The sequence below is a fragment of the Sinocyclocheilus rhinocerous genome, unplaced genomic scaffold, assembly GCF_001515625.1.
Source record: "Sinocyclocheilus rhinocerous isolate Xijiao unplaced genomic scaffold, SAMN03320098_v1.1 scaffold535, whole genome shotgun sequence".
Classification (NCBI taxonomy): domain Eukaryota; kingdom Metazoa; phylum Chordata; class Actinopteri; order Cypriniformes; family Cyprinidae; genus Sinocyclocheilus; species Sinocyclocheilus rhinocerous.
In genome coordinates, this window is record NW_015646174.1 from 360,231 (window position 1) to 373,096 (window position 12,866).

The 12,866-nt window shown below is 37.8% G+C and overlaps 1 protein-coding gene across 2 annotated transcripts in view; it reads left to right on the top strand.

Annotated features, from left to right (window-relative positions):
• Window positions 1-11,314, top strand: part of LOC107707133 (histone-lysine N-methyltransferase, H3 lysine-36 and H4 lysine-20 specific-like) — a 29,136-nt gene extending 17,822 nt beyond the window's left edge. For both annotated transcript variants that reach the window (XM_016511045.1, XM_016511043.1), the window contains exons 16-25: window positions 413-592; window positions 778-934; window positions 1,037-1,242; window positions 2,280-2,392; window positions 2,472-2,741; window positions 5,925-6,041; window positions 6,122-6,263; window positions 6,363-6,469; window positions 6,851-7,052; window positions 8,712-11,314. In XM_016511045.1, the coding sequence (XP_016366531.1) occupies window positions 413-592; window positions 778-934; window positions 1,037-1,242; window positions 2,280-2,392; window positions 2,472-2,741; window positions 5,925-6,041; window positions 6,122-6,263; window positions 6,363-6,469; window positions 6,851-7,052; window positions 8,712-9,226 (2,009 nt within the window). In that variant the 3' untranslated portion in view covers window positions 9,227-11,314. The remainder of the gene's footprint in view (window positions 1-412; window positions 593-777; window positions 935-1,036; window positions 1,243-2,279; window positions 2,393-2,471; window positions 2,742-5,924; window positions 6,042-6,121; window positions 6,264-6,362; window positions 6,470-6,850; window positions 7,053-8,711) is intronic.
• Window positions 11,315-12,866: the final 1,552 nt, after the last annotated feature.

Sequence of the window (12,866 nt, forward strand, 5' to 3'; positions counted from 1 at the left end):
GTTTAAAATTGCTTGTACGTGTAAATTGGCAAATTAATCTGCGAATCAAGCGTGTGCCGAACGGTAGGGTCTCATCCGTACGTATTACGGATCAACTGCGATCCGTTTAACTCCTAATATGTGACAGATCAGAGCAATCTTTCATTTACTTATTTAACATGAAATTGTCAAATTGCCATATCAATCGCATACAAAGAAAATACAGAATAATTAGAACTATCATTAACATAAATAAATAACAGAGTGTCATATCTATACACATTTTTCCCAGAACGTTATTGCGACCCGGAAGCAATTCTTCCACGGCCCGGTAGTGGGTCGCGACTCAGTGATTGGGGACCTCTGATCTAAATCACACATATTTTAAATTTGCATGCTTTTATTATGAAATTCACTGTATTTTGTGTCTCAGGCCAGCTAACCCGCTGTATCAGATGCCCTGTGGCATATCATGCCAACGATTACTGCATACCTGCTGGAAGTGTCACACTCACCGACAGCAACATAGTGTGTCCCAATCACTTCACACCAAGAAAAGGCTGCCGCAACCACGAGCATGTCAATGTCAGCTGGTGCTTCGTCTGCTCAGAAGGTTAATTCAGCTGCTTTGGACACATTTCCATTGCAATATGAACCTCTGAGTTTATGTGCAATAAACCATTTCTTTTAAATGGCTTTAGAAATCCTTGATGATTTATAAAGTTCAGCTCAAAGAACCTCCCTTTCACGTAAAAAAAAAACACTTCCTCTCTGTATCTGTATCACTTCTCTCTACAGGAGGTAGTCTGCTGTGTTGTGAGTCATGTCCTGCGGCATTTCACCGAGAGTGTCTGAACATCGACATGCCAGAAGGCAGCTGGTACTGCAACGACTGTCGTGCTGGAAAGAAACCGCACTACAAGGAGGTAGTGTGGGTGAAAGTTGGCCGCTACAGGTTAGCAACCACAAAACCCACTCTTAACTTCCTTCCCAATGTCATCAATTCCTGGCTTTTACAATCATTGTACACAACAGTTTCTGCTGTACTCTTTGATAGATGGTGGCCGGCAGAGGTTAGCAATCCCAAAGACATTCCAGAGAATATCCTACGCATGAGACATGATGTCGGAGAGTTCCCGGTTCTTTTCTTTGGCTCTAATGACTACCTGTGGACTTACCAAGCCCGTGTTTTTCCTTACATGGAGGGTGATGCCAACAGTAAAGAGAAAATGGGAAAGGGAGTTGACTCTACCTATAAGAAAGGTATCTTTTGTAACTGATTTCATTTTGCTTTTGCTATTGGTAATGTGAGTGCACTGTTGCTTTTCTAAGCGGTCAGATTAACATTTTTAGCTCAGTGAACAATAAAACTGGTGTTAAAATCGATAAATAAAATTATGACAATTCATGTTATTGCCCATATTAATGTTCTACACTATTCTGTATAAATAAATGTAAAATAAAACAGAAAGCAGAAAGTCAATCATTTTAAATGCTACAATTTAGGAAAATCAATTTAAACATCACAAAATTGTAATGTACAGTATGAAAGCTAGATATTCATTTTGAGATTTGCTAAAGGTTTAATTTAATTGTTATTAAATTATTAATAACATTCAAGGTTTCTAAATATTACCTTTAAATTAATATTTATCCAAAAATGAAAATTGTCATCATTTACTCACCCTCATATCCAAACCTGTATGACTTTCAGTCTTCTGTGGAAAAGAAACTATTTTAAAGAATGTCTCAAAAGTCAATGTCAAAGCCAAAACATTGACTTTCATTTTACAGACTAAAAACATTTTTCAAAATATATTTTGTTCCATAGAAGAAAGTTATATAGAATGCAAGTGAGTTAGGTGACAGCAAAGATATATGAAATGCGAAAATAAGGGAAATGAGCATGTACAATTACATATTCAATAGTGACTATATAATAGTAATAGTAGTAATACCCATAAATGATAATTTCTTCAATATGGGCTGAGAACCAATATGATACAGACATATCATGCATCCCTAATAAAATCCAATGGATTTACTTTGGAAAAGAGACCTGAACCGATCTAGGCATCGGACTTAGTGCAATTACCCTAGAAGCTGCATAGAAACATACTACAACATCTGGAACTCCTTACCAACCGCATAGAAATGCCTTGACAACCATTCACAACATTCTAGCATCCCGAAGGCAACTTGTGTAAAAATATGATTGCTTTACATGCTTCTTGGTGTAGCTGAAGTCAGTGCTCAAATGAAAAATTATTGCTGAAATCCAAATGTTCAATGTGGTTCAGCACTGGAAGAAGCTGCAGTAAGGTTCAAAGAACTGCAGGCTGAGAAAGAACTGCGGCAGCTGCAGGAAGACCGACTAAATGATAAGAAACCTCCACCATACAAACATATTAAGGTACATGCTCCTATGAGACACACTATGAGATTGATCGCTAGCTTTATATAATGACATCTTAACTTGGTCAATTCCATAGGTGAACAAACCGATTGGCAAAGTGCTGATCATTTCAGCAGACCTTTCAGAGATTCCACGCTGCAACTGCAAAGCGACGGATGAGAACCCCTGTGGTATGGACTCCGAGTGCATCAACCGAATGCTGCTGTACGAGTGTCACCCACAGGTGTGTCCCGCAGGTGAGCGCTGCCAGAACCAGTGCTTCACCAAACGACAGTTCTGCCAGGTGGAGATCTTCAGAACGCTGTCTCGAGGCTGGGGGCTACGCTGTGTGCACGACATCAAAAAGGTAAAGCATTTAAATGACATATTATTTTTTGTTTTTTTTCCAAAACCTGAGCTGATTTCAGATGTTCTTCATGAGCAGTGACTATATAACTATTGGTGGAAGTATCTGCTTTTTAGTGCGTTCACACTGTAGGAACTGGGAATGATTTTAGTTAACGGTACACCTTTTGGTGAACTAAATTAGCTCCTGATTTAGAGTAAGGTTCAACCCAGCACAATTAGGAACTACCACCATATGAGCCACCATGCCATATGATAGGGTGACCATACGTGCCATTTTCCCAGGACGCGTCCTGGCCAGGACGCGTCCTGGGAAAATGGCACGTATTTTATGAAACTACTACCATATGAAACACTGGCACCCGCCATTTTTAAAAAGCTGTGTAAACACACAGTTTACATTTACTTACTCCATTATCTAACTCCACAAACATGGTAAACAGCGATGGACCGGTGCCGAAGTCAAGGCACTTCTCCATCCTCCAGTTGTTGACATTGTTGAATGCTTCACCTAAATGACGCTGCTGTCGTTCCTACTGGTGGTGCAAATGCAACCTGGAAATTGGCCCTAGTTCTCAGGGGACTGTCCTGGTGGCTAGTTCCTGTAACTGAGTTCCTATAACTGTGTAGACTTGTGTGTGAACAACAGTACATGTGATAGAGCTTTAAACAGTCAAAACAAAGGTCCAATAGCTAGTGCATACACGCCAAACATATCCATCCGCGCTCACTGTCAGTAGAGTATACATTGAAGGGCTTGGGTTCTCAACTACGCGTGCGCAAGATGGAGCAGAACACACCCAGATTTTATAGGGATACTCCACCCAAAATAAAAAATTCTCTCATTTACTTATCCTCACACTGCCCCAGATGTATATGACTTTTTGTCTTCAGATGAACTACTTATTTTTAGAAAAATAATCCATCTCTGTGTGTCCATATAATGCAAGGGTACGGGCCCCCAGAATTTTTTAACTATAAACCATCGCTTCTAGCCAACTGTCACACACGAGTTCATGAGAGGTCCATAAAGCTCCATTTTAGCCCATGTATGACAGTTAGCTGGAGAGTTTATAGGTAAAAAAGGTTTAAAATATTAGTATCTTTCTTACACACACCCATCATTTTGCGTGTAGAGATCCCTGCCATGTTCACATGTGAATGTGAGTTTTTCGAAGTGACAGTTTTTTTCTAAAAAATCTTTGTGTTCATCTGAAGAAAGAAAGTCATATACAACTGGGATGGCATGAGGGTGAGTAAATGATGAGGGAATTCATTTTTGGGTGGAATATCCCTTTAACGCTCACAGTTGATGCTTAGCATGTTATTAAGCTAAATCTGACCACAATATCATATATTTTGCTTCTCTTGCTCTAATCACAATTAAAAAATAACTCTTCAGTTCTAGAGTAAAAAGACTTAAAATAAAAACAAAGTTTTTAATATTGAGCATTAGAATTTTTCCATTCATAGACTATTTCTACAATTAGTCCATCTCCTCCCCCTTATATATACAACCCCAATTCCAAAAAAAACATTTTGTAAAATGCTATAAAAATCAAGAATCTGTGATTTGTTAATTTTCTTTAACCTTTATTTAAGAAAAGATTTCCAATGTTTTCGCTGACCAACTTAATTGTATTTTGTAAATATAAACAAATTTTGATTTTGATGGCTGCAACACACTCCAAAAAAGTTGAGACAGAGGCACGTTTAACACTTGCACATCAACAGTTCTTTTAATTACGATGTTTAATCATTTCAGAATCGAGGATACTAAATGTTTAAGTTTTGCATGCAAAATTTTTCTCCAATCTTGACAATATTGATACAAGACTTTTGATGCTCAGCAGTCCATAGTCGTTATTGTCTGATTCTCCTTTTCATGATGGGCCATACATTTTCAATAGGAGACCGATCTGCTTGCCAGCCAGTCACATCCACGTGTCTACGAAACCATGCTGCTGTAGCACATGCAGAATGAGGCCTGCCATTGCCATGGACTTCCTATAAAAGACGTCATCTTGATGGCAGTATAAGTTTCTGTACAATCCCAATATTTGCCTCCATGTCAATGGTACCTTCGCACATATTCCAGTCACCCCCATAACATGACAGACGTTTGCTTTTGCATCCGTTACTGATGTTGTAACTTTTGTTAATGAATAATAATTTTTTTTCTGAATAGAAGGACATACTAAGTGTGCTGACAACCTGGTTATTATTTTCAGCCTTGTCACGTCCTCCTGTCGCTGTTTTTCCTTTTTTTCTGAAGTAAACAAACTTTCACTAACATGACATCCGTATAAGCATCTCAATTCCTGGAACTTTCACTAACACTGGTGAATGTCTGGATGGTCCCTTTGGTCTTTGGGAGCTAGAATTTGATGTCCGTTTTTCCCAAGAATAAGCTTAAATGTGGCACACATTTCCACTGTCGTTTTGACTATCTGAGATGAGCTCTGGCCCAGAGAACCTGGCGGCATCACTGTATAGAATCGATGTAGAAACAGAGATTCAAGTTGCATTTCTTAATGCAGCAGCAGACTGTGGTAAATGACAGCGGTTTTCTGAAGTACTCCGAAGCACATGTGGCTATATTTAACACCACAGCATTATGGTTTCTTATGCAATATCATCTGAGGGCTCAAAGGTCAGGTTTCCTGCCTTGCCCTGCATGTACTGAGATTTCTCTGGATTCCCTGAATCTTTTCATAATATTATATATTGTAGTTGGTGAAAGGCCTACAGTTTTTTGCAATTTTGATGTGATTTTTTATTTGTTTGACACTTATCTCATGAAATTTCGCACAAAGTGGCTTTGCTGGCAAAGACTGAGATGCTCCTTTTATACCCAAACATGATCCCCTCACATATTACCAATTCACCTGCTTATTGTGGACTGTTTCAAAACAGTTTAACTTGGATATTCTATAACGTTTTCACTTTCATTTTGCCTTGTGTTGCAGCCATCAACATCAAAATACATTTAAGCTGGTCAGTGAAAACATTGGAAATCTTTTATTTGTACTTTTGTCAATTAAATAAAAGTTAAAGGGAAATAGCAAATCACAGATTCTTAATTTCACTGCATTTTACAAAATGTCCCAACATTTTTGGAATTGGTGTTCGTTTGTCCAGTCTGCTTTCTAACAAATTCTTTGTTTTCAATGCTCAACCCAAGGGAGGATTTGTCAACGAATATGTTGGAGAGGTGATTGATGAGGAAGAATGTCGTGCCCGGATTAAACATGCTCAGGAGAACAATATCTGCAATTTCTACATGCTTACATTGGACAAGGTGAGATTACACCACTAGTTTAATTTTTCTGTGATTTCTGTTATTGGAAACTTAATATGTTGCTTTGCATTTCCTGGAAGGATCGAATTATTGATGCCGGGCCCAAGGGAAATGAAGCCCGTTTTATGAACCACAGTTGTCAGCCAAACTGCGAGACGCAAAAATGGACGGTCAACGGAGACACACGTGTTGGGCTTTTTGCGCTTACAGATATCCCTGCTGGTAAGTCCAATTTCATTTTTATGTAGAATACATTGTAGTACAGCCTCGCATTTAAACGACTTTCGCAAAAACATTTAAGTGCTGATGTTTTCTTCCAAGGCACTGAGTTAACATTCAACTATAACCTTGAGTGTCTGGGCAATGGGAAGACGGTGTGCAAGTGTGGTGCATCTAATTGCAGTGGATTCCTGGGAGTGAGGCCAAAAGTAAGGAGAAGATCTCCAGGGGTTATCTTTTATACAGTATATGTCATAACTAAAGACAGACTGATAATTGGTTTGACCAATTTTTTTCTTGGTATTATAAATATTTTAATATTATTATTATTATTGTTATTATTATTATCATTATTAAAAGAAAAATACAGGGGAAAACCAAAAGTCTGTTTATCGCAAAATTATAGAAACATAAATAATAACAATAAAGTAAAACATTTAACCGTTATCAGATACTGAAGCAAAAATATGTATAATTTCTATTTCATAATTTCTAAGGTAATGTCATTTTTCACAGAAACGTTTTTGGTATCTAAATATTTTCTGCTTTGATAAGTGATTGTAAATAGACATCAACTCTGTGTCTATCAGAACAACCCCCCATCAGATGATAAAGGCCGTAAGCTGAAGAAGAAGTCTCAGATGAAGCGTAAATCCCAGCAGGAAGTAATCAAGGAGCGGGAAGATGAGTGCTTTAGCTGTGGAGATGGAGGACAGGTTGTGTCCTGCAAGAGGCCAGGCTGCCCTAAGGTTTACCACGCCGACTGCCTCAATCTCACCAAGAGACCCGCAGGTCAGTCTTGAAGTAGTCTCAAACGGACCATTCACTGACCATGAAGTCACTAGTGAAATAATAAATGAAGTTCATACATGATCATGCGTTATGTGTTCTGAAATCATATGACAGTTTTCTGTGAGGAAGAGAGGAAATTTAAATGGTTAGTTCACCCAAAAATGAAAATTCTGTCATTAATTACTCACCCTCATGTCGCTCTAAACCCGTAAAACCTTCGTTCATCTTCGGAACACAAATTAAGATATTTTTGATGAATTCTGACAGCTCTCTGACCCTCCCAAAGACAGCAATGTAATTACCACAATCAAGGTCCAGAAACGTAGCAAGGAGATCGGTAGGAAATAGCAAATCACAGATTCTTAATTTCACTGCATTTTACAAAATGTCCCAACATTTTTGGAATTGGTGTTCGTTTGTCCAGTCTGCTTTCTAACAAATTCTTTGTTTTCAATGCTCAACCCAAGGGAGGATTTGTCAACGAATATGTTGGAGAGGTGATTGATGAGGAAGAATGTCGTGCCCGGATTAAACATGCTCAGGAGAACAATATCTGCAATTTCTACATGCTTACATTGGACAAGGTGAGATTACACCACTAGTTTAATTTTTCTGTGATTTCTGTTATTGGAAACTTAATATGTTGCTTTGCATTTCCTGGAAGGATCGAATTATTGATGCCGGGCCCAAGGGAAATGAAGCCCGTTTTATGAACCACAGTTGTCAGCCAAACTGCGAGACGCAAAAATGGACGGTCAACGGAGACACACGTGTTGGGCTTTTTGCGCTTACAGATATCCCTGCTGGTAAGTCCAATTTCATTTTTATGTAGAATACATTGTAGTACAGCCTCGCATTTAAACGACTTTCGCAAAAACATTTAAGTGCTGATGTTTTCTTCCAAGGCACTGAGTTAACATTCAACTATAACCTTGATCTTCTCCGCGTCTCCCTGGTACCATTTTGGAGAATATCCACTGAACGTAAACAGCATATGCTATTCTGTGTCAGCTGCGTCACGCGGATACGTTTTCTACATTGTTTACGCTTTGATTTGACAACGTATCCGCGTGATGCAGCTGAAACAGAATAGCATACGCTGTTTACGTGGATTCACGTGTCAGTGGATACTCTCCAAAATGGCACCAGGGTGACGCGGAGGAGACGAATTGTTGAATAAAGTCGTTATTTTTGTTTTCTTTGCGTACAAAAAGTATTCTCGTAGCTTCGTAAAATTACGATTGAACCCCTGATGTCACATGGATTATTTTACCGATCTCCTTGCTACGTTTCTGGACCTTGATCGTGGTAATTACATTGCTGTCTATGGGAGGGTCAGAGAGGTCTCAGAATTCATCAAAAATATCTTAATTTGTGTTCCGAAGATGAACAGAGGTCTTACGGGTTTAGAACGACATGATGGTGAGTAATTAATAACAGAATCTTCATTTTTGGGTGAACTAACCCTTTAAGTTAATATTCACTGTAAATTAAGACAAAATGATATCCGATTCATTTGTGACTCAGATCTCTTCAATGAATCAACTGATCTGATTCACAAACATAATCTGAACGTTCACTGACTCAATGACCGCTCGCAGCTGTTAACAGCTCACTGAAGGGGAAGATTATCGGTGAATAACTTGCTTTGCCTTTCAGGCCGTTGGGAGTGTCCTTGGCATCAGTGTGACTTGTGTGGGCAGGAAGCAGCTTCCTTCTGTGAGATGTGCCCTAGCTCCTATTGCATCGAACATCGAGATGGCATGCTTTTTATATCCAAACTGGATGGGCGCTTGTCATGCAGCGAGCATGACCCCTGTGGCCCCGAGCCCCTGGAGCCTGGTGAGATCCGGGAACACCCCCCGGAACTCACGACTACATACCCTAAAAACTTCATCAGAGCTGCCAAAACCAAATCCACAACCCTAAACACTACAGCTGTCCCGCAGGCTCCATCTCCCCCTGATGCAGCCCCTCAGGTCTCCTTTAGCCCCTCCTGCAGCCCTCCACCACTTGACATGCCTTTAAACTGTGCATATTCACCAATTTCTCCCTATGGAGAAGAAAAAGCAGAAGAGGAAGAACGTTTGATACAATTAGAAAGGGATGGTGAAAAGAGCATAACTCAAGAGAATTCGGAACGATTGATAATAAAGAAGAAAACCGAAGTATGAAGGTTTAATTTATAGAAGCAAACTAACCTGAGTTGACATTTCCCAACAGACATTTATAGCCATGTTCTTGTTTTCTCGCACTACTTTCGCTGAGGGTATCTTGTGTACTTCAACTTTTCACTACAACTTACTTGAAGATGGTACACAAAATGGATTGCATCTCCGTCAGTAATCTCTTTGATGAAGAGGACACAGATTGACGAAGATGAAACAATGTTTTCGAAAAAATTATTCAAACACTGAACAGAACCCACTTTATACGACGTCATGGGATATCAGATTGTAGCCAATATTACATTTTGGGACTATGAAGAATGTTGGACATCCCAAAAAAGCAACAATGAAGAGAATGAAGATACAGTATTTAGGGAAGGGAATATATTTTTAATTGGAAATTCCATTGCCTTCTTCATTAGGTCAAATAATAATGACTATAAACTCATTTACCAAAACTAATTTGTGCTGTATATTTGCTCTGTGAGCAAACGGTACAGAATTTAATCTTAGGGTAAATTTTACTATTGAGTAAGTGGTTCATAAACACTGCCTGGCCAAAAAAACAAAAAGTTACTGAATACTGAAGAGTCTAGGATTGGATAATTATTGCTGTGACGTTTCTGGCATGTTATATGTTTGGCAACAATTCTTTTAACCCTAACTGATGCACTGCATAGCTTTTTATTTCTTAAACAACTATGTCGAAAGACGTACCCATGTCCATATTTCTGGATGACAATGTTCAATAGGCCCAAATTGTGAAAGATTGGCCACCATAGAGTCCTGAGGGGGAAGAATTGTTGCCAAACATATAGCATACCAGAAACATTAATCACTGAAATAATAATAAAATCCTAAAATTCTAAGTATAAATCCAGACTTTTTTTGGCCAGCCCCAAGTATACTTCGGTTTTTACGCGAAGGCTATATGTGCGTGTCACGTAAATTTCGTGTACTCCGTATGCTCAGCTTGCACATTACTAACTATTTGGTGCACAATGAGGCAACATTGGGCTAACCCATTGTTTCGAAAAAGTATGGGAGACTTTAGGGGGTTAAGAGATACACACAACCCTAGTTTAAAATAGTACAAAGAGATTTTCTCGGTTCTAGAGAGAAATAGCACAGACATTAGACAAAAGTGAACATTTCTAGCTAGGCATTTGCGTCAAAACTGAAGTTTACTTTGGACTTAAGAGTGCAGTAAATTGATCGTAATTAATAAGATTAAAATGTCAGTGTCTCGATCCTAGCCAACCGTTTAAATAACTTGAAGACTATCATTTTGAAGCACTTTTCTATAATAATCCAAAATTCGCCTGCTAACATGTTAAGACAAAAGCAAAATATTTACAAGTATGCTTATAATTTATTTGAGATAATTTCCCAGAATTGTCTTTAAATTAATCTTTGCCAAACTGGCAGAACATCCCGAACTTGATGCAATTCACAAAGGAACTGTTTTGATTGATCATATCCACTGATATTCCCAAAATTCTTTGGTGTAAATTATTCTGTGACTTTAAACATGAACTGTGTGATTTTTTTTTTTTTTGTGGCATCCAACAGTTACAAAACTTTCAAACAAACAGGAAATCCTGTCCCAACTTACCAGTCATTGAGATCTCTTAACTGGATTAGTCAGATAAGCAAAAGGATGATCTGTTCTGTCTTGCTGTATATATTTTTATACATTAAATCTATATGGGAGAAAGTGACTGGCTTTGCAAGCCTGATAAACACTCCCAGTCAAGTCTTTGGCATTTAGTGAGTTCATGTTAAATTTTCCATAAAGGCTGATATCTTAAATAATGTTCAACATACAATTTGAACTGAAACCATGTAGTGTAAAACACTATTATTGGCAACAAAATCCCTCTAGCCTTCTGTGAAGCTAATGTATAGGACAAATGAATGTGGCTTGTTGCATGTCTACACTCAGAAATTTCTCGGCTGGTTTTCCTCACCCCCATCTAACTGCTCAAGTGTTCTTCATGAACAGAATTTCTTTTTTTTTTCATAAACTGTATTTATGTATATAATTGCACTTAATAGTTTTAACGCTGCTTCCACAGTATATTTCAGACAAAATTCAGGCAAAAGGGAAAAAAATATCTGTTGCCTTGTTAAGAGACTTTAATTGTGCTGTAGTGCTTTGTACAGAATAAACAACAGTACATACACACTTGGTGCTTCCTTGCTGCTGTTTCTACCATCCTTCTAGTTTGACCAGAATTGTATTTTTTGGTTAATTTATTGCATTTGCCAGACATTAATTGTCATTAATCAAATGTGAGTAGAACTGTCGAACTGTAAATCTCACAAAAACGGTCAACAAATGCTTGGGTGATATTTCATCCCAAAATAAAAACAAATTATATTTTCAGGATAATTCAAGTGTTTTGAATTGCAACACTAATTGCATGACAATTAGGCACATTTCCACATGCAATTGTCTTCAGCCTGTATTAAGGCAGAAAAAAGACCTTTCTCATTACTGTAACACAAAAAAACAGTATATTGTAAAATGTAAGTATACATAATGGTAGCATTAATTGCATATATGCTGATAATAAAAGCTTAAAGCCTAAGCATAATAATAATGAAAAATGTTGTACCCAGACAGGATGATTTCATTTATGTATTACAGTAATGAGAATTTTTGGCCAGAATCTGGGGCAATTGTCATTACAATAGTGTTACAATGACAAAATCTTGCAACCAATTTTATTTTCTTTGTGCAAAAGATCCTGAAAGTGCGGCGAGTTTATAATGTGATTCCGTTTCATATCATTTTATATATATATATATATATATATATATTTATTTATTTTTCTTTTTTTCATTTTATACTGCATATATATATAGATAAAAGTTCCCACAGTCACCTTACAGGGGACACATAAGGTTTTGGTAATGTACATGATAAATTAAAAATATTTATTATCAATTCAATGAATTCCAGTCCAGACAGAATGGTAATATTATTTTGGTGAGAGAGTCCATATTACAAAAAATAAATAAATAAATGTAGATATGTGAGGGCAAGCAAGAATAGGCAGCAACGGATGAATATGATATGTAGCCACAAAAAAAAAAAAAAAAATTAGGTTGTTTAAACAATGTTTAATTTAAGTTATTACCCCTCAAAGTTCCAAGATACATTTAAAGTATTAACAAGCATGCTGCACACACGCTTGATGTTGCATCATTCCAATATCTGGCAGTCTTAAAGGTGACATATCATGAAAATCTGACTTTTCCAGGTTTTTAGTGCTATAATCAGGTCCCTGGTGCATCTACCAACCAAGGAAACGTGAAAAAGATTAACCCAATCACTTTGTTAAGGTAAGCCTTTTTCTGCAAGCGTCTGAGAAAACCAGCGCCTCTGATTTCGCTCCCTTGGTTACATGCAAAGGGATCTCATTATAATATTACCGCCCCTTAATCTGTAAACTTCCACCCAAGGCACCGTCATTTTGATTTCGCAAGGGACAACGGTGTACCAGCTCTAATGCCATGGCAAACATTTGAGCAAAACATGCTAACTGTTCTGTCTTTGGCTGCACAGACTAGCACAGAACACTGTTTAGAGTTCCAGCCTCAGAGGAGACGAGTGAGCAGTGGATTTATTGACTTATTT